At 34.4% G+C, this 22,748-nt stretch overlaps 2 protein-coding genes across 7 annotated transcripts; both read right to left on the bottom strand.

Annotated features, from left to right (window-relative positions):
* Positions 1 to 555: 555 nt before the first annotated feature.
* SMIM11A (small integral membrane protein 11A) lies at positions 556 to 19,722 on the bottom strand. Of its 6 annotated transcripts, none has more exons than XM_031959315.1 (5): positions 19,646 to 19,722; positions 15,817 to 15,882; positions 10,407 to 10,518; positions 3,306 to 3,487; positions 556 to 719 (listed from the first exon to the last, which is right to left on the bottom strand). In XM_031959315.1, the coding sequence occupies exons 3-4, from the start codon at positions 10,425 to 10,427 to the stop codon at positions 3,320 to 3,322; spliced, it is 189 nt and encodes a 62-aa protein (XP_031815175.1). In that variant the 5' UTR covers positions 10,428 to 10,518; positions 15,817 to 15,882; positions 19,646 to 19,722; the 3' UTR covers positions 556 to 719; positions 3,306 to 3,319. The 6 variants fall into 6 exon arrangements, with proteins under 6 accessions (XP_031815175.1, XP_031815179.1, XP_031815178.1 ...); XM_031959319.1 differs by lacking the exon at positions 19,646 to 19,722 and adding an exon at positions 19,174 to 19,586 and having other exon boundaries at positions 3,319 to 3,487; XM_031959318.1 differs by lacking the exon at positions 19,646 to 19,722 and adding an exon at positions 19,174 to 19,372 and having other exon boundaries at positions 10,407 to 10,455.
* A 288-nt stretch (positions 19,723 to 20,010) lies between these two features.
* Positions 20,011 to 20,851, bottom strand: KCNE2 (potassium voltage-gated channel subfamily E regulatory subunit 2). The gene has a single exon (XM_003766937.2). The coding sequence runs from the start codon at positions 20,840 to 20,842 to the stop codon at positions 20,471 to 20,473; it is 372 nt and encodes a 123-aa protein (XP_003766985.1). The 5' UTR covers positions 20,843 to 20,851; the 3' UTR covers positions 20,011 to 20,470.
* Between the last annotated feature and the right edge of the window lie 1,897 nt (positions 20,852 to 22,748).

Consider the following 22,748-nt stretch of genomic DNA (forward strand, 5'->3'; position numbering starts at 1 on the left):
GTCAATCCTCTATATTCCTTTGAGTTTAACTTACATGACTTCAATTATTTGCTTGATTGTATTAATAACCTTATTTTCACTTTTATGTTGGCAACTGAGCATATTCACAGCTAACTGCAATAGAAAAAAAAATGAGAGGCACAATGATGTGCAAGTTTATATTTGCAAAAAGAAAGAAAATGTTTGTAAAAGTATTTGTAAATCTACTTCAGAAAGTGCTAGTCACCTCTCAAGTTCATGATAAGGGAAAAAATGGAAAAGCAGCTAAATTTGTGGGTAAGTCAGATGGTATTTCTTACCCTCTTGGCTTTCAGTGACCAGTTGAGCCTTTCATCTTTCTCACTGTCTTTACTTTTAAAAAAGTATATTATACAGGATGTCTCAGTGGAAAGAAGAAAAGGAAAGAATGTATTCCCAAATGAAGATGAGGTAAAAACAAACTATATTAATGTAATTTTAAAAAAAATCTTTGATGACAATACTAGGCTAGAAGGATTCTAGAAGTTCTAAATACCATGACAAATTCTAAGTATTCAGAAATTCACAGACAACAAATTGAGAAAACCATTTTAATATGTAAATTATATGCCAATTCCTAATAAAGCATATGCCAACTTATACACTGTTTTAAGTTGAAGTTACAGGTGAGGATATAATCCCTTGACACACCACACTCCTAGAACTGGAGTCTATCCAAATCGTCAGACAATTTGTAAAACCTAGAAAGAAAATGTTTTAAGAGATTAGTCAGTATTTGGAGAAATAATCACTATCACTTTCCATATTTTACTTTATAATTAAGATTTTGTCTCAAAACTTGGTTTTGTTTGGTGGATACAAATTTCCTTTACAAATTGTTTCCTCAAAAATTGCCAACTTAGTTAAAACATCATTATCCAATATTTAAAAAACTATAGGAGAAACACAAAATAACCTGCACCTGCCAACTTGAAGTTGGAGTTTTTAGAATTCAAACTTTTCTTTACTTTTCTTGCTCTCTAAATTCTAAGAATTGTGGGAGATCACTGACTAACTCTTAAGTTTTTTTATATTCCCACACTTGTTATTAATTCTTTTTCTTGGCTGCAGAAAGACTACAAGATAAAATTATATCTTGAACACAAGTATGCAGCATTTCTATGACATTTTCTTTTCATAATCTGTATTTTAAGTCCTTTCAAATGGATTTATGTCACTAACAGTAATTTTAAGCAGATTTCTTTTAAAGTCAGGAGATGGAGAACTTATTTCATCATGAAGAGAGGGACAAAAATAAATCTTAAGAGGTAATTCATATATGTGATTGACTAGATATAGGATTCATTTCTGTATCCCCAGCTGAGGACATAGTAGAGACATTTGTATTCCCAGTCTGAGAACATTAAAATAAAACAGACCTGTGATATCATTGATAAGAAACTTCCTCTGCCAATAAAAGAAACCCCCCCTACCAAAGCAGATCAGTATTCTGCTCTGCAATTTATATTCTTAGAGAATGATGTGGGGCACTGAAAGGTTTAAGTGATTTGTCCAAGATCATGCAGCCAGTATGTGGCAGAAGTGGGACTTAAATATTCAGATCTTCCTGGTTCCTAATCAACCAATTAGTCAAGAAACATTTATTGTTTACTATTTGCTAGGCACTCTGCTAGGTGATGAAAATGTGAAGAAAGACAAAATCATAGTCTCTCTTCTCAAGAAGCCCACAATTTAATAGGACACAAGATGCTAGTAATTGTAAACACAAGATACAAGAATTGTAAGTAGAAGGTGATCTAGTAGAAGGTGATCTCAGAGTTAAGGCACTAATAGTGGGGCTGGAGATTGAGAGGATGGGGCCAGGAGAGAGCTCCTACAGAAGGTAAAAATAATCTTGAAACCAGAGAAGGGAGGAGTCAGAGTTGAGGAAGGAAAGAGGAAGAGCATTTCGGGCTGGAGAGAAAGCTATCTGAGTGACATAAGGAGAGAGAAGAGAGAGCTCTCAGAAAAATGCTTCTCTCCACTCCCCTCTCTCTCCCTCCCCCCCCCCCAGGAAATTATGAAGCAAGGTCCTCAACTGAGAGGGAGGGGAAAATTTAATAAGGGATGAAAAAGTTTGGAATAGCCACTGCAGCAAGTGGAACAGAAAACTGATTAAGAAGGCACAAAAGGATTGCCTCGCTACAATCCAGAGCCCAGTTAGAGTTATATAGTATTGAACTGTGGAGGACCCAGTCAGTACCATTTTATGATTTCCTCCAATTCTGTCCAGCAGCACATAAACAGGACTGAAGAAGTTGTAGATGGTAGGAGTAATCCAAGATAAGGGTTTAGCAAGACTTGATTTAGTGATATAAAAAGGGGTAAGGGATTTTAATGCATAACATTGTTGAGTTTAATGGATTGATCAAGAGTAATCCAAGGTTGGGGTTTAAAAATACTTAGTGTTATGAAAAAGGGATAAGGGATTTAAATGGATAATATTGTTGATTTTAACTCACTGATCAAGAAAGCAAAGTGAGGAAAATGTAGCCAATGCAAGAGTGATGGCCTAAGGAAAAAACTAAGGAATAAAGAGATTGGACATGATGATGGGATGAATAGAGTTAGGGATCATAAAGTACAGGGAAAGATAAAATGAAAAAGATTACAATCAGATAAAGGAATTTTGGAGTTCAAGAATATGGAGCTAGAACACCTGTGAGTGATGGCAAAATCAGGAATATGATCATGTTTGTGCAGATGAGGTGGTACACAGGAGTAGATCATGAGAACAGAATAGACTGAGGAGCCAGGAAGTTTTGGTAGTTGAGGGAGCATCACTGTATATTGAAGATAAGCCCTGAATTCACTGAGAAAGAAAGGAAAATTTCAATTTTCTATCTACTATGCTATGGCTCCCTCTATAATTTTAACATGGCAGGTTCTTAATAAACAGTTATTAAGTACTCTGGTTTGTATGAACTTTAACAGAACATTACTCTCTGGCTTGGAAGAAAAAAATTCAAAATGTATTTCCAGAGCTCATTCCATGAAAATTGCTGCTTAAGTCATTTTCTTTTTAAACTAAGTACGTCTAAAATGGTTGTCTAGAGTCACTTATAAAATATTATAATAAATATTTTTTCTCAGTGTTTCCAGGATACAAAGTAAAAGCCCACTTTAAATATGAAGAAACAAAAGCAGTTCACCTAAGAACATAAAGACCTTGCCTTGCAAAAAGTCAGGTGGCAATTTTATAGAAAAGTTGTAGCAACTAACTTTCAAATCTATTACAAATACATTTACTAGCCATATGAATCATATACCAGAAAAATCCAAAGTACCTCTGTGACATACATCATTCTTCTTTCTTCTCAATGGTCTTTTTCTGTGTGGCCTCCAATTTTTTTTGTATTTGTGCTTCCAGTCTTTTCCTCTGCCACATTTTGGCTCCAGCAAATGCCAAGCAAAGAATAATAGATTTTGCAATCAAAATATAGAGCAGAAGTGGAAAATTTTCCAAAGCCTTAAAGAAAAGAGAAGTAATTTTTGAGGTGTTTTGATAGTTCTTATCTGGCATTTCTTCTGATAACTTCTTCATCTTTGCTGTCTGCTTCTTATATGACTATTATTCACATATGCACAATTATTAACATGGCTAACCTGTGTTTATTCAAGCACTAACCATTCAATTTATATTATACATGCTTTGCAAAACACCATATTATATGTGATGCTTCCTAGAAAAAAAGATGGCACCCGCCAGGACTAGAATCATGGCTCTGCCACTGACTATCTTTGGAATAGCTGTACAAATCATTTTCATTCCTCTGATCCTACATATGAAATCAAGCATTGGACTATATGTAACAGTGGAAATCATGTTGGATTTTGGTTCAAAGGACCTGAGATTCAAAGTCCAGCTTTGCTACTGAGGTTTGGGGGAACAGGGCAAGCCAGCATCCTGAAACTCAGCTCCTCATTCATAAAAAGAAAATGTTGGACTAGATGGTCTCTAAGTGTACCTTCTGACTCTAAATTTATTATGACCCCATGACTAAAAGTGGGGTCATAGACACTAAAAGTGTCTAAAGTCCCAGAAAAGTCTACAATGCTATAATTCCTCTTTTCTTCGGGTTGCCTATTAACATTTCCACTTGAGGATTAAAAAAGTAACAAAAGCTAAAATTTACATAAAGCTTTTAAGGTTTGCTAAACACTTTATATATCCTTTGATATTAGAAACCCAGTGAAGTAGACTCTATTATTATCTCCATTATACAGATGAAAAAGATTGAGGCACACAGCAAGTGACTTGCTCCCCCACCCAAATATTTGTAAATTATTAAGATGTTTTCCGTATATCAAGCCAAAATTTGTTTCTTAGTAATTCAAGTTCAGTACATGGAAGCCAAGCAGACCAAATCTAAATCATCCTCTTCAAGAGGACAATTTCAAACAGCTGAAAGTAGCTACTATCTTCTCCCCCAAAATCTGCACCTCCCTCTAATTCTTCTATTTCTGTTGAAAAACACCACCATCATCACAATGATCACCATAATATGCGAATCATCTCTGTCTCTTTCTCTCCTTAACTCCCAATAGCTAACCAATTGCAAAGTGGTATAGATTACTATAGGAGTTCGAGCCCTCCTTTCTTATCTAGATAACTGTAATAGCTTTCAAAGTAGTCTTCCTTTTCATTCTCCATACTCTCTTTAATCAATCCTTCACCATGGTTTATATTATTTTCCTAATGTAAAACTGAGATATGTCTTCTTCTACCCCAGAAATTTGTAACTCTCACTATGTATTAAATAAGGCATAAACTTTTGATGAATTCAATCTGGCTCTTTCTAATCACCTTTCAGTTATGACCAAACTGATATGCTCCTGACCTCTATCTTAGACAGTTTCTTTCTTCTCTATAATTTTGCTCATACTGTTCTTGTTCCACTTCCTAATCCTGCTTCCCACCCATAAAAGCCAAACTCAGAGATGAGTTCCATAAAGTCCTCCCTAGTCCTCAAAATCTCCTGGACGAAAGTAATTTCTTCCTCCTGAAATATCACATTGCACTTAAGACTTTTCATAGAGCAGAGAATCTCAGAACTGGAAGGAACCTAAAATGTCATCTAGTTAAAATCATGCCCAAATCATACTGTACCTAACAACTGACCACCTAGATTTTGTTTGAAAACATCTGGGAAAAAGGAACCCACTATATACTAATTTCTAATTTCTTTCAGGGACATCTTTTATCATCTCTAAAATGAGATGGTTAAACCAAATAATCCTTAAAGTTCTTTCTATTTCCAACATTTTGTGATTCTATATTAAAATATGAATAGTGCTTTTGAACATTTTATGTAGGTTTCCATTCAATTATTTTTACTTCCTAACTGGAAACATTGGCATTCCTACCCTCATTCCAATCATTTTTTCCCTCAACAAAGTTAATCTCTTCCCCCATAAAAATCTCAAGGTAAATAGTCCCCTTTGATAGGACAATTTACTATAGAATAACTGGGGCACAGTCTTATTCTATAAAAATGGACTTTATGATAAACATTTCAAATATAGGTCAATTCCTGTATCAAAGAATAGTATTAAGGTTTTGCAAGGGTCAATGTTGAAAAATTATCTTTGCATATGTTTAGAAAATAAAAAGCTTCAAAATAAAATAAAACAAAGAATAGTGTTGCTGTATAATAATACAACATATAACTTTCAAACCTTACTTATATAAAGCAGTATCAAATGCCATGGAATTCCAGTATAGGAAAATAATTTGAGTATCCTTTTGGTATATATTTTAACAAATTCTAGACTTGAACTTAATAAAGATTTTACAGAGAAGGAAAGCAGATTATGGAAAATCAGTTACTGATGTTGATTTTTTCACAATAATAAAGTCCTAATATTTTTCCAAATATTTATTATCCTCCCTTGTTTCAGATATGTTAAGAATTGATCCCTCAGTGTTTTCAAAGTTGTGTCACTTCAAGTGTAGCCTCCTCTATATCCTTGGTTTTATTCAGTTCTTTTCACTTTTGTTTTCTTTAGTGACAGTCATCCTTTCTCAAGCCACATACAGAGGAGTAAGATTCCAAATACAATGAATTGACTATTCCTGAAAGAGAAAATAGTTTAAAGTCTATCCTTAAATGCTGAGATGATCTGGTTTAAATAGGTCTCTTTGCTAAACTTTTCAATCAACTTACTTTTTCCTTTTTGCGGTTTTATGAAGTAATAATGCTCAAAAAATTCTATTCTCCTTCTTCATAATATTTTACAAATGAGTTTATCATCTAAACTGTTGTAACTTCTATCTTTCCTTTGTAATTGTCAAATAAGATCAACTACTTTGTCGCTAAGGCAGTTTCAAGTCTCTATCTCTTTGTGCAAACTAGATCTTATACTAGACACCAAGAAAGTCTCATTACTATATACATCATGCTTGATTTGCCCAAGAAGAGAGTTTACATTGATAGAGGAAAGTTTCTTCATTGGGAGTTCCATTTAGTGTAAAATTACAAGATAACCCAGAGTCAGGAGGTCTTGGATATGAGACCAAATTATATTACTAAGAGCAAAACTGATTATATTTTAATGACAAGACTGTCTGTGGAAGTCCTCTTTGAAATTTTTGTCTGTTTTAGAAAAAGTAAGATGGAATAAAAATAATAGGTTTATTAATTAGGAAACTCCAATTGGACCTATTTAAATAAGTTACTGATTCTTAAAAAAATGAGAAGGTATAATAGCAGACATTGACAGAGAAAAACCACCATTTCCTAAGGAATTATATCTTTCACATCCTAAAAGCTAGTTAGAGAGATCAATATCAGAAACGTGAGGAAAAATACTTGAAAGAACTGGGACTATTTATTCTGGAGAAGAACAGGCACAATAGGACATGACAATTGTCTTTAAGTATCTGAAGAGCTGTTATAGAAAGGGGGATCTGACTTAATTCTGCTTGGCCCTCAACAGTCAGAACTAGGAGCAATGGGCATAAGTTGGAACAGCAGATTTAGGCTTGATATAAGATACAGCTTCCTAATAATTAAAGGTCTATCATCATACAGAGAAGTTTGGAGAGACTTACATGAACTGAGGCTAAGTGAAATGAGCAGAACCACGAGATCATTATACACTTCAACAACAATACTATGTAAGGATATATTCTAATGGACGTGGATATCTTCGACAATGAGAAGATCCAATTCAGTTCCAATTGATCAATGATGGACAGAACAAGCTACACCCAGAGAAAGAACACTGGGAAATGAATGTGGACTGCTTGCATTTTTGTTTTTCTTCTCAAGTTATTTTTACCTTTTTGAATCCAATTTTTCTTGTGCAACAAGAGAATTGTACAGATGTGTACACATATATTGTACTTAAGATATACTTTAACATGTTTAACATGTATGAGACTGCCTGCCATCTAGGGGAGGGGGTGGAGGGAGGGAAGGGAAAAGTTGGAACAGAAGTGAGTGTAAGAGATAATGTTGAAAAATTATCCATGCATATGTTCTGTCAACAAAAAGCTATAATCATTAAAAAAAAAAAAAAAGAAAAAGAAAACTCTATCATCAAGTGATCCAAATAGCTGCCTTGAAAGACATAGGATCATAGATTTAAAACCAGAAAGAACTTTATAGAGATCATTGACTACAAAGCCCCCATTTTAAAGGTGAAAAAACAGAGGCTCAGAAGAGTTTTTTCTCCAGTATTATATAGCTAGTAATTGAATAAATCAGAATTCAAATTCAGGTCTTCTTGAGTACTCTTAACAACTACAACATGATACCTCATTGGTTTTGGAGACTTGCTCATCTCATTGAGCAAATGCTGGATGATTATTTGTCAGGAATATCAAAGGGAATTAATTTTTAAGTATGGATTGAAATAAGCCTGTGAATTCCCTTTTTAGATCTGATATTCTGGGGTTCCATTAATGTTTTTCTTACGACACATGAACTATACAACCTAATGGTGTAAGCCATATGGCAAGGAGATAATGAATTGAATATGACCATTCTCAAAATGCAACTTTTAAGAATAGAGTGATCTTGCCCTTGTCACATATTCAGGACTTCACTTATATTTCCTCACAAAAAGGAAAAAAAATAATTGTATCTGGAAATACCATCTACTAGAGCCTCAGCAGGAACCCCAGAAACTTTAGCCTGGACTGTTTGTGAAGTGAGGGAACGTGGGCTGACTGGGAACCCCAGGCCCAGCTGCTGCTGAGACTCAGTCCTGGGCAAGAAGGAACCAGTGCTTGGTGAGTTTAGAGACAGCTGGGCAGGGACACTGCTGTCTGTGGGCAATTGCAGGAGGGGAGAGCTCTTGGTTTGGGGTTCCTGGTCAGAGAGGAGAGCTGAAGGGAAACTAGAGGCACCCCCCAAATTAGAAGTGCTTACACTAATACCGCTTATTTTAAAAAAATAAACCAGCAAAGAAGAATCCCATCATTGAAATATATTAAGGAAATAGGGAAGATGGGGGTTCATCTTCAGAGAAGGACATTTTAGTTAAAAAAAAAAAGCTTCTCCCCAAACAGTAATGTGAAATGGCTCCCTGCCCAAAGAGAATTTATAGAAGAAATCAAAAAAGAATTTAAAAATCAAATGACAGACATTAAGGATATACAAAATAAATATATAAAAGCCATCCAAGGAAAACAAGAAGATAATGAAAAAAGCTTAAGCAACTAGAAAAAGAGGTACAGAATCTCAAAGATAAAAATAATGTTTTGAAAATTAGAACTGGGCAAGGAGAAGTCAGTGAAACTATGAGAGACCAAGAAATAACAAAACAGATGATAAAGAATGAGAAAATAGAACAGAATGTGAAACATAAATATAAACAAAATCTGGAGATAGGATCAAGAAGAGAAAATATAAGAAGAATTGAACTGCCAGAAAGTTGGGACCAAAAAGAGAGCCTTGACACACTAATGCAGGAAATAATCTAAGAAAATTGAATAGGAGTGATAGAATATGAGGGAAAAATAGAAATAGAAAAAAAAAAAAAATCCACCGATCACTACCTTAAAGAGATCCTGTGTGGAAAACACATAGGAATATTATTGCCAAATTCCAAAACCCCCAGATTAAAGAGAAAATTTTACAAGGAAAAAAACCAAACCAATTCAATTGTATAATTGAATTGTACAAGCTGAAGCTACAATTAGAATTGCACAAAACTTATCAGCAGCTTCAATAAAAGAATGTAGGTCCTGGAATCATATCTACCAACAATCAAAAGAACTAGGCCTGTGGCCAAAAATATCACATCCAGCCAAATTATAATTCTAATGAGAAAAAAATGAACATTATCAACCAAATCTGAACTTAACACGAAATTTAACATATAAGAATCAAAAAAAGAATTTTAGTTAACTTAACATGGACAAACTGTTTAAACATTAAAAAAAATTTTTTATATTTATTTTTTTATATATGTATACATATATGTATATATACACACATGTATGTATATAAGATTCACATCAATAATAGGATAGCTCAAAAAGAAAGAGTTAAGGTTAAGATAGTTTAAGCAAAAATAGCAATCATGTTATGCAAATAAGGTGCAGAGGAAGAATAGACACAGAAGCATTAGAGGGGGGGAGGAGGGCTTATAGTCCTGAAAATCTACTCATATTGGGAGTGAGTTCAATAGGCAACATTACACATATATCATGAAGGGTATGACACCCTCCAAAATTTAAAAAGAAAAAAGGCAGGAGAGATGGGCAGATGGGGAAGTAACAGGTGAGAGAAGAAGATAAGGGAGAGACCTTTGGTTGGGGGGAGAGGGGGGAACTTAAGTAATAGCAAGGCAAGTTATGGAGCAGAATTTAATTAAAGAGGCAGCAAGGATAGGAAAGACATGTGTGTGTATGTGAGATGTGTATATATGTATTTATATATCTACATATGTATACATAAATATATCTTTTCTTAAATATAGCTTGCTTGGGGGAGGAGAAAAAGAAATCTTTCTACCTGGTCCCTTATTGCTCCTATTAAAATAGGAGTCTTAGCTTTTTTTGATTTTGAGTCTTAGCTAATTTAAGTCTTAGCTAATACACCTTGTTTCTTATAGCATGTCACAGGTTAATCATCTTTCTTTGAAAACCATTATTTTCATAAGAATTTCTTCTCTTCCTTCAAACTTTTTGCTTTTTTTTTTTTTTTAATGAGTGATTATGGATACCAGTCAGTTGGTGTACACAGTAATAAGTTTTCCAGGTCTTTCTAGTTGCCAATTTCAACTCCTGAGTTTGGATCAGTATTACCAATCAGCCACTAAGTAGGGAAAACGCTGCCATTTAGATTTCTATTAGAATTTTTTTGGACATCCTTAGCACAGACATTATGTCTAAAGCACAAATCTAACCTTTTGAATTTCAAAATTTTCCTTACCTTCCAGGAGGGCTCCCACATATTGGATCAACTGTGAAACTGCTCCTGACTAGAGATCACCAGAAGAGAACAAAGGAAGAATAAAAAGGGAAAGGAGGCAGAGCCCACTTATCTGAAGAAACAAAGGACAGTTAATTTACCAACAATAACTACAATTATATAGCACTTCATAGTTTGCAAAAACATTTGACCCAATTTTTTCATGGAAGTGTCACAGCTACCACCTGAAGGTGGTATTACAAGCATTATTAATTCCAATTTCCATATAATTAGCTGAGGCCTATAAGAACTGAAAAGAATTACTGAGAAGCCTCAGATCATGGATCATGTAATGTAGAACTGGAAGGGGCAGGATCTGAATCCATGTGTTGCTGAGTTACGATCTAATATTCTATCCACTATATCACAGAGGATTCTTAATCAAGAGTTCTTAACCTGGTGCTATGAACTTAAAAAAAACACACACATATTAATTTGATACATGTATTTCAACATAATTGCTCATATTGTAATCTTATGTATTTTATGCATTTAAAAATATCATTCTGGGGAATTCACTGGCTTCAATTTGATGGGTCAGAGCCCAGAATCCTCTCAAAACTGACTATCTAGTTAAAGAATGTGAAGCAATAAAACCTCTTCTCTGTTGCTCTTTGTCTCCTGCAAAACCCCTATCCTGTCTGATCAACAGTATGTTGCTAAGACATCCTGTCTCCTTACCTTAATGAAAAGGCCCTTTCTAATCTTTCTTTTAAAATTTATAACCTTGTAAAGCTGTTAGTCCAATAGCTAAGCTACAAATTTTCAGCATATAAAACTCTTCCCAAACTTCCTCTAATTGTTAGATTTTCTTAAAGACTAGCCTATCAACAAGGGTATAAACTCTTGTGACTGTAAGAGAATCTCTTTGAATTCTTGAAGACTAATGATGAACCCTGACTCTCACACACTTCAAATTGATTGCTAAAAGGGTTGTATTTTAGATCTTTCATTTTCCCAAAGGGAAATAACATCTGTTACAAGATTCTGGAAGCATTTTCTCAGTGTAAAATGCTGACTGACAGTAACAAAACCAATGGCAGCTTGGCCAGAAATGGATAGCGTTTAGGTTAAGTATCAGTTGTATAAGCCCAAGATAGGCTCTGACCCTTCTGAATGCAGACAGAGTCTTAAGGCAGCTGTTCGTGAAGAATGTTCATGAAGAGATGAAGGGGTTTCATTGCAGTCTTGACTAAAAATTTACATGCCCTCTGACAATAAAGTGGAAATATGAGATGTGATAAAAATTTGCCTCCCTCCTCCTACCTTTGTGAGCTGTTTTGTATTTTATCAGTTCTTTTGTTTCCTGCTTTTCAAATCTTTTGTTAATAAATTTTAGATGTTCTTGCTTTGTTTTTAGGCAATGTATAAAAGGAATGGAAAAACCAAAGAAAAGGATCCATATAGTTGTTCTGAGAATCGAAAATATATTTAAAGTTTTTCTTAAGAGGTAAGGAAGCAATGGGGGAAAGAGAAGTAAGAAGAACATTACCATTGTCATAACTGAGACACAGAATTTGTTTAGAAAATGTGGATCCTAATATTAAATATGATATTTGCTTTGTGATTTTTGGTAAGTTACCCTATTTTGCTCAACCCAATTTCCTCAGCTATATGAAAGAGGGTGGAGAATATATCACAGGCCTATTCCAGCTCGATGATCAGTGATTGTAAGCCTCTTGCTTAAAATTTTTTTCCGTTATACACATATCCACATCCCAAAGGTAAAATACACCTAATAAATATATGCTCCCTGATTTCAAGTTTTCTAAATACCTCCCACCTTAAATTATTGACTGCTCCTCAGCCAAGATTCCTGAGGAAATATAAACTAACATAAAACTAAAATCTCTCTATTCTATTTTTATGCTATATATCAGTTTTAAATCTGGATTTCTGTACAGACTTGAATGGTTAGCCTTTTTAATCAATGACTATTGGTGACTCAATTTGGGGGTGAAAAACCATGGTACTTTAAATATATAACTTGTTTTCAACCCCTAGAACATGGACTCTTAGGATCTAAGAATTTGGTCTTTAAATACACACACACACACACACACACACACACACACACACACACACATATTTCAATATAATTGGTTTTCTATCTGTATTCTGCATATTTTATTTTCTGCATTTAGCAACTAAAATTTATGTTAAAAAATTCTTCTGGGAAGAGATAAACAGGATTCACCAGACTGTCAGAAGGTCCCATGACACACAAAAGGTTAAGAACTCCTAGTCTAGGATTTCCTTCCTCAGTAACAATAACTCTTATTTTTACAGGGAGTAGTGTTGGTCAGAATAAAGGTAATGTTAGTGTTTGAGCTTGTTCCTGAGGTATCTATGTTTGTTGCTGGTTTGTGATCTGCAACCAAAAGAATAGCTTCAATATAACATAATTAAGGTAAATAACAGGATGGATCATTTTAAAATGCCTTGAGTACAAAAAACAATCATCATTTAACTTTGGAATATATTATAAAAATTTTTGGAGCATATTTATTTGTCTTCTTAATTATTTTGATTAAGCTAATGTCAAAGCCATATTCTCTGATAGTGAATGAGCCAAAAAAAAATTGTGCAAGGAAAAATCATTATCAGATTAAATTTTATTGCAAATTATTCTATGATCCTAATCCAGAAAGATAGTTCTACTTGGAGGGTAGGGAGTAATGCAATCAAGGTTAAGTAATCTGTCTAATGTCACACAGTTAATAAGTGTCAAAGCGTCAAACATTTAAGTATTTGAACTCAACTCCTGACTCTTGGGACTGACTGTCTATCCATTGCACCACCTAATTTCCCTCAATAGGAATAGCTCTGAATATAGAAACAGCTTCAGAGGAAAAAAAAAATGGCTTCTTTACAAGGTACCTTGCAGAAGTGATACTGAATATAAAGATAGAACATTTGTTCAAGCAAACAAGGTGGAGAAATGTCAATAGAAAAAAATTTCTTTTTTATTCTGCTGTAATTTGGGAATAATGTAACTAACAATCATTAATTTAAAAAATCAGTAAGAAAGTGTTGGGTCAAAAACGTTGAACTTCATGGATGAAACTGTAATAACTCTCCATTATAATGCTACACAGAGCTCAAATACATACACAAACCAACCATAATTCAGGTTTTCAAGGTTATTATTATCTTTAAAACAATTTGGTACAATAGACAAAGTTTCCATATGACTTTGCAAAGTCAGATAAGGTAATGGAAATAATGGAAGTATTTAGACCTGGCCGAATAAGGGTTGATAAGTTTGTGATCTGGCAAATGTGGTAGGGCATATGACTATGATGAGAAAACAAGTTACTATGACTTTTTGGTGGCAGTCAGATGGTTTTGTGGACATAGGAAGACTGACTTCAAATCTGGCCTAAGACACTTATAAGCTGTATGACCCTGGTTACTTAGCCCTATTTGCTTACAGTTTTGTCACCTGTAAAGTAAACTGGAGGAAATAGCAAACCACTCTAGTAGCTGTGCTAAGAAAATCTCCTAAATGAGGTCACAAAGAGTCAGATATAACAGAACATTAAATTTGAATTTTACTAGTATTTCTGATGCCAAAAAATTCTGTTCTCCATAGCAAATAGGGTCTTCATACCTAACACTCCATCTCTCATCTCTTCTCCTTTGTTCTGGCTATTTCCCCATGTATCCCTCTCACTTTCAATTCTTAGAATTTCATTTTCTCCAAAATTTATCTCAAAAGTCAGCACTCTCTCTATATATATATGAAGTGGTTTTAAAGCCCCTACAAGCTGACCTGGTATTTATTTGGTATAAACTTATATATGTACTCATTATTTCCCTCTAAAATGTAAAATCCTATTAGCAGTTACAGTTTCCCTGGAGTAAGTCAATATTCCCAGTGCCTAGCAAAATGCCTGACGTATATATAATAAACATAGGTTGTTGATTTAATGATGCCCTTCAAAATTTGTTCCTTTGAAGCCTCAGCATCTCTATTGAATAGGACTGGTAGGTGGGAGGAAGTAGGGAATGAGGAGGGGTTAAACTTTGCCAAATGAAAAAAATGTTTTGCCACAATTAAGCAAATAGGACAATAACAGAAAATAATCAATTAGCTCAGACCCAGCTTATTAAATTGTAGTTCATAACCCCTTACAGGGTTTTGAAATTATTTGTAAAATTTGTAAAATTATAATTTGTTTTCAATAAATGTTTGATTTGTATACCTATTTTATATTTGTATACCTATTTTTGTATACCTATATTTATACAGTATACCTGTATACTGTAGGTTCTGTAAATATTGGGCAAAAAGGAATAGAAAAAGTTTAAGAAGCTTGGATCTAAATGACTTCTAAAATTCCTTATGAGAGAAACACAATTCTGAGAAAGATCCAGCCTCAGACACTTACTAGCTGGATAAGTCACTTAACCTGTTTCCCTTAGCACATTGGAGAAGAAAATAGTGAATCAATCCAACATCTTTGTCAAGAAAATCCCATGGACAGTATGGTTCACAGAATAATGAAGAGTCAGACATAACTGAACAACATGCATCAATATTCTCTGCAAGAATTTTGACTTGAATTCAATTAGCACTATAGACCCACATACCTGGGGCCATAAGACTAAAGATGTTTTGGGAAAAATACTGTTGTAAAAGTCATCTATGATATAGTGGCTAGAGAGCTTCAGTATGTAGATCTGGTTCAAAGTCCTTTAGGTAACATATAAACTATATGACCCTGGGCAAGTTACTTAACTGAGTTCCAAGCAACTATCTAAGATTATATAAATTGCAGAATAATTTCTGCTGGTCTGTTTTGATAAAGAGAGCACTCTCACTAGGAGTTACTATAGCAATTAAATTACAGGTTCTAGTTTTAAAATTAAATAAAAGCTCAACTGTAGAATTGAGGAAGAAAGAGTGAATTGAAATGGGCTTTTTTAGCAATCACATAATTTATATTAAGCCTAAAGGCCCCCATATATTTTCATTCAAATAGCTCCCTTTCCAAGCAGATTTTAAAGGCCAAATGTGGGTCTTTATATTTATTTATACCTGTTAAATTTTATCTTTAATATCTAAACCACAATTCTGGCTTACCTAGTTTTGGGGCTTGTTTGTTTTTGTTTTGTTTTTTAATTCGGTTTCTGATCACTGTCTCTGAAGGGATCCCTTCCTCTGCTTCATTTGAAACCTCAGTTTTTATGGAATTGCCAAGGCCAGTTATATTCACACTTTCTTCATTTCTCTCTGCGTCCTGCTCTTAATGCTCACAACTTATTTGTGTATATTTATATTCTTCTCCAAGGGCACTTGGTGGTATAACGGACAGTGTTGGAGCTAATTATCTTCCGTACTTCAAATCTGGCCTCAGTCACTTACCAGCTATGGGACTCTGGGCAAGTCACTTTAATCCTGTTTGCCTGAGTTACTCATCTGTAAAATGATCTGGAGAAAAAAAAAAAAAAAACCAACCATTTTAGTACCTATACCAAGAAAATTCCAAGTGGGTCCACTGAGTCAGAAATGACTAAAAAGTATTCTTTTCTTTTTTTTTTTTTAAATAACTTTTTATTGATAGAACCCATGCCAGGGTAATTTTTTACAACATTATCCCTTGCACTCACTTCTGCTCCGATTTTTCCCCTTCCTCCCTCCACCCCCTCCTCCAGATGGCAAGCAATCCTATACATGTTAAATAGGTTACAGTAGATCTTGGATACAATATATGTGTGCAGAACCGAACAGTTCTCTTGTTGCTCAGGGAGAATTGGATTTAGAAGGTATAAATAACCCGGGAAGAAGAACAAAAATGCAAGCAGTTTATATTCATTTCCTAGTGTTCTTTCTTTGGGTGTAGCTGCTTCTGTCCGTCCTTGATCAACTGAAACTAAGTTAGATCTAAAAAGTATTCTTTTCAGTATATTCCCCCAACCTTTTTGAGAAAATGCAATGTACCATTTTTTCTTTAAATTACTTGCATAATGTAAACACTCACACATACTGAGCACCTAATAAATGATTGGTAAATTTCCATTTATTGAATTTTGATTGAAAGCTAACCTTTATGTTTTATTCATTCACCTGTTCATTCTCAACCCACCCTCCAGTTGTACTGCAGAGATTTCTGGACAATATATCTTAAAACCTTACATGGTAGATGTAAGTTGTATCTAGGCTGGCTGTGCCCCCCTCCACAATTTTCCAAGGATTCCCACTGGAGAGAATGTATAACAAGTAGTGGCGCTCCTTTCCTTAAAAATTTTGCTATCAATGCTCTACTTTCCCTTGATACTTTTTGGGAGAAAGGGAGGATTTGTGCGCATAAAAATATTTTAAAGAGCAATGCAAGAGGTCTAAAATCATAAAAATTTTAACTGGAAGGAACTTCAGGAATGATTTGGTTCATTTTACAAATCAGGAAACTGAACTCAGCTCAAATTCTTCCTTCTACACAAGACATTCCCTGATCCATCTTTTACTCCCCAAAGTCTCCAACCCTACCTGATATCACTTTTTAAGTGTTTTATATCTATCTTATTTATCCCTGTGCATGATGTCTCCCTAGACTGATGATAAATTCCTTTGAAAGCATCTGTATTTTCAGTGCCTATCAGTTTCTGGCATGTTGTAGATGATCAATAAGTGCTTTTGATCGATTTTTAAAAAATTATAAACATGTTACAAACACCTATAAAACAAGTCTCTAGAAAGAAACCTCTTTATAAGGTCAAACAATAGAAGGATTCCTGATTACCAGTCTATAGGAATCTATTTCAAATGAGAAGTATATCAGATGCTGAGTGAAATGAGCAGGACCAGGAGATCATTATATACTTCAACAACAATACTATATGATGACCAGTTCTGATGGACTTGGCCATCTTCAGCAACGAGATCAACCAAATCAGTTCCAATGGAGCAGTAATGAACTGAACCAGCTACGCCCAGAGAAAGAACTCTGGGAGATGACTAAAAACCATTACATTGAATTCCCAATCCCTATATATATGCCCATCTGCATTTTTTATTTCCTTCACAAGCTAATTGTATAATATTTCAAAGTCTGATTCTTTTTGTACAGCAAAATAACAGTTTGGTCATGTATACTTATTGTGTATCTAATTTATATTTTAATGTATTTAACATCTACTGGTCATCCTGCCATCTAGGGGAGGGGGTGGGGGGGGTAAGAGGTGAAAAATTGGAACAAGAGGTTTGGCAATTGGCATTTTCAATTTGGCAATTTGGCAATTGGCAATTTGGCATTTTCATTCTCATGGTTTATCATTGTGTTGATTAAGATTCTAAATTCTTTCAAATTTTTTTCATATTATCGTTGTCTGAATCATTCCATTTTTGCTCCTTTATTTCTCCATTAATTCATTTTTTTTTATTTAATAGCCTTTTATTTACAGGTTATATGCATGGGTAACTTTACAGCGTTAACAATTGCCAAATCTCTTGTAATGCTGTAAAGTTATCCATGCATATAACCTGTAAATAAAAGGCTATTAAATTAAAAAAAAAAAAAAAAAAGAGAAGTATATCAGAATAAGAATAGTAAAAGAAATTAGCCCAAGATTTGAACCTACGTCCTCTGACTACAAATCCAATATTTTTTACAATATGTTAAATGTAACTGGGGGTCCTTTTCTTGTCTTTTAACATAATGGGGCTAAACGAGGTGATCAATCAATCAATAAGTAATTATAAAATACTTATAATATAGTCGATGTTGTTAGATTCTGGGGACACAAATAATAAAGAATGAAACCTTTTTGCCATATCTAAAGTCCTTTTCCACTCCAAAAGTGGTCTGCCAATCTAAAATAGTCGTTCCCCAAATATAGGCAGCCTATCCCTAGAAATTCTCAAGATTCTTTCAGGGGTTCTTAAGGTCAAAAATATTTACAGAACAATACTAAGATATTTCAGTTTCTAAAAATGGGGTTCTTTAGGTCAGAAATATTGACAGAATAATACTAAGATATTTTAATTTCTAAAAATGGGGTTCTTAAGGTCAAAAATATTTACAGAACAATACTAAGATAATTTAATTTCTAAAAATGGGGTTCTTAAGGTCAAAAATATTGACAGAATAATACTAAGATATTTTAATTTCTAAAAATGGGGTTCTTAAGGTCAAAAATATTTACAGAACAATAAAAGATGTTTTAATTTCTAAAAATGGGGTTCTTAAGGTCAAAAATATTTACAGAACAATACTAAGATATTTTAATTTCTAAAAATGGGGTTCTTAAGGTCAAAAATATTTACAGAACAATAAAAGATGTTTTAATTTCTAAAATGGCAAGCAACAATCGATATAATCTACATAAAAATTCTCTGGGGATCTTCAAATAATTTTTAAGAGACCAAAAAGTTTGAGAATCTACTAACTCCTTTTAAAGCGAACTCAGAATGGAGGCTAGAGGTCCGGAATATCACCGAAACCATTCCTGGACAATCTATTTATTGTCTTCCTTTTTTCAGTCAGCAAGGACCCTTCTCTTGCCCTCCTCTTTTCTCACAGATAGTTGCGTAACTTCTCAAGCCCAGGGAGGAATATCTCTTTTCCACTCTCTGTTTTGTTTTGTTTTCCCCATTCCCAAATACCCTGAAGCGCGGTGGGGTAAGAGTGCGGAAGGGAGAAAGAGCATGATATTCACACGCACGCACGCACACGCACACGCACGCACACGCACACGCACACGCACGCACACGCACACTTCCCACCTTGGCTGTGCTCCGAGCTCCTTCACCACGCGGTCCCCTCTTACCTTTCCTGACACCTCACTCCCTTAGTGCTCAGCTGCCCAGAAAGGCCCCCTTCCCTGCGGCTCCTCCCACAATACACTCCATCTCCCACTCGGGGCTTTTCATTGGCTGTCCTTCCTTCCGTGGTTTAAGTCCCAGATACGTCCCACCTTCTACAGGAAGTCTTTCCCGATCCCTCTTAGCGCTAGTGCCTTTCCTCTCTCCCGACTATCTCCCGTTTATCCCATGTATAATCTGGCAGGACTCTTGCTTTTCCTTCGCGCCTCCCACCCACTTTATAACGCCAGAGTCCTAAAGAGCAGAGACTAGTTTTTGCCTTTCTCTGTCTCCCCAGAGTTTAGCATTGTGCCGGGCACATACTAAGTGCTTGAAAATGCTACTGACTAGCCCGGGAGAGAGACGATTCTGATAAATAATTTAGGTCTCCTACCTTTACCATTCAGAAATCTCACCCTAGTAGATACCTCTCAGGGGCCATTTCTTTGCCGCAAGCAAACTACAAGTCCCAGAATTCTTGGGCTCTAAAACTACATCTCCCAATAGGCGTCCCTTATGTAGGGGGTAGGGCACAAGTAAAAAAAATCTCTTGTGTACAATTCTCTGTTGCATAGGTTGGAGAGTCCTGTATATTACCAGGTTGTGTTTTTTTGTAACCATTCTTGCGGAGTTTGTGGGGGACCGCTTGACTTTGCTTATTTTTTGTTTATTGCTGAACTTAAATGCTAAAAAAAAAAAAAAAAGGAAACATTACCATAAAAACACACAAAAAAATCCACATTTACAAAACTTTTCGCTTCAAAATTTGACTTTATTGTTTTTTTGGGAAGGAAGTTTACAGTGCCTAAAGAATAAAGGGTGTATATAACATAAAATGCTAGATTAAATAGGAGAAACATAGTTTAAGATACCACTCCATTTGATTGGTCTATTATCTGACTTGCTCTAGGTTTCATCAGAAAGGAAAGAACTTAATTTCTCTCAAACAAGCCATCAATTTGTTTCACTCCTTTTATCTTTGGAATATACACACATGCATATATGTACACATGCATACACATACACACATGCACATCCTCATGCTGCTTATTTAGCTAAAATACTAATACAAATAAGCATTTGCTTAAAATAATACATATTCAGTGTACTAAACACACATGTGCCTATAAATGAATGTATATATATATATATATGTATATATATGCAGAGAGAGAGCTGACAATTGCTTCATGTCTTATGACTGAACTTTTCTCAATCATCAGGGAGACATTTTGTATGCTGTCGCATCAACATTTTCATGAACGGTAGCTTTGGCATCTTCTAGACTCATAATTTGACTTTTGTACTTTTCACGCCAGTCGTCCACAATGTACTGATGGTATGGGTCATTAGAGTGCTCCTGCCTCTTGGATTTCACTGTGCTCACCAGGATGGCCACAATAATAAAAGAGAACATCCCAATCATCACCATGAGGTACAAGATAACGTAGTAGAAATTCTCAGCATTGACTTTGGCCTGGAGAGCCTCTTGTTCTGCTGTTGTGTTGCTGCGCCAGTTGTCCATATAAGTAATAAAGATTCTTTTGAAAACATCTTCCAGTGTCTGTGTTAAATTGGATAAAACGGACATGTTTCCCACAAATTTCTATTAGAAAGACAAAATGAATTATTAATAAGGTTTAAAAAAAGAATCATTCCAATTTTAAAACATCTCTTTCTACTGTTTTGAGCATATCTTTTTCAAGCTGATTTTCAGATGGTGAATCATACAAATGAAAATGTACTTACATGTGGGGATTGCCAGGAAGTCAAGGAAGGGTTCTCCTTAAAAAAATAATAATAAAAAAAAAGAATTTTTGTATTTTTGGTTACATTTTGAGTTCTGAGTTGTATCTCTCTCCCTCCTCTCTTGACCCCAAATTAGAGAAGACCAACATTTGATATAGATATATATGTGAAACCATACCCTACAGACTTCCATATATCAGTTCTTTCTCTGGAGGGAGATAGCATCATCCTTTACAAGTCCTTTATCATTGATTTGAATGTTCATATCACTCATAATAGTTCAGTCATTCACAGTTTGAACAACATTGCTGTTACTGTATACAATGTTTTCTTGATTCTGATAATTTTGCTCAGCATTATTTCATGTAATTCTTTTATGTTTTTTTTTTTCTAAAATCAACCTATTCATCATTTCTTCCCACACAGTGGTATTCTGTCAGAATCATATTCCACAGCTTATATATCCATCTCCTGATCAATGGACATCCCCTCATTTTCCAGTTCTTTCTTACCACAAAGAGAGCTACTACAAATATTTTAGAATATGTAAATTCTTTTCTTTTTTCCCTGCTCACTTTTGGAAACAGACCTAATGGTGGTATTATTACTGGGTCAAAGGGTATATACACAGTTTTATAATCCTTTGGGAATAATTTCAGATTGCTCTCTCCAACATTTGTCATTTCCCCTTCTATCACTTTAGTCAATCTGATAGATATTAGATAATATCTCAGTTGTTTTAATTTGAATTTTTCTAATCACTAATGATTTGGTGCATTTTTATCTGACTGCAAATATTTTTGATTTTTTTCTTTCCAAAAATTATCTGCTCATATCTTTTGACCCAGTAATATCTTCATATCCTGATATCCATATCATTTGGGGAATGACTCATATTCTTATAAATTTGACTCAGTTCTCTACATATTTGAGATATTCAGTCTTTATCCTGAAACTGTCTATAAAATTTTTTCCTCAAATTTTCTTCTTTCCATCTTGTCTACATTGATTTTACTTGAACACAATCTTTTTAATTTAATGTAATTAAAATTATCTGTTTTACATGCCACAATGCTCTCTATCTCTTGTTTATTCATAAATTCTCCTATCCATAAAATGACAACTACTAAATTCCAGATTCTTCTAATTTACATATGATATCAGTCTCTGATTATATATCTATTTTGATCTTATCTTGGTGAATGGTATAAAATATTGACCTATATCTAGCTTCTGTCTGACTGATTTCCAGTTTTCTCAGCATTTTTAAAATCAAATAGTAAGTTCTTATCCCAAAAGCTTAGATCTTTACATTTATGAAACATAGGATTACTATAATCATTTACTATTGTGTATTATACATCTTCTCTATTCCTCTGATTCACCATTCTATTTATTAGCAAGGATCCAATAGTTTTGATAATTGCCATCTCATAATACAATTTAAGAGCTGATGGTGCTTTCTTTACATTTTTTTCCCATTAATTCTTTTGATATTCTTGACCTTTGGTTCTTTCAAATGAATTTTATTACTAGATCTTTTTTTTTCTTTTTTGCTGAGGCAATTGGGATTAAGTGACTTGTCCAGGGTCACACAGCTAGGAAGTGTTAAGAGTCTGAGGCTAAATTTAAACTCGGGTCCTCCTGATTTCAGGGCTGGTGCTCTATCCATTTTGCCACCTAGCTGCCCCTACTAGATCTTCCAAATGAATTCTGGGTAATTAATTGGGATAGCACTGAAGAAATGG

This window comes from Sarcophilus harrisii, chromosome 3 (genome assembly GCF_902635505.1).
Source record: "Sarcophilus harrisii chromosome 3, mSarHar1.11, whole genome shotgun sequence".
Lineage (NCBI taxonomy): Eukaryota > Metazoa > Chordata > Mammalia > Dasyuromorphia > Dasyuridae > Sarcophilus > Sarcophilus harrisii.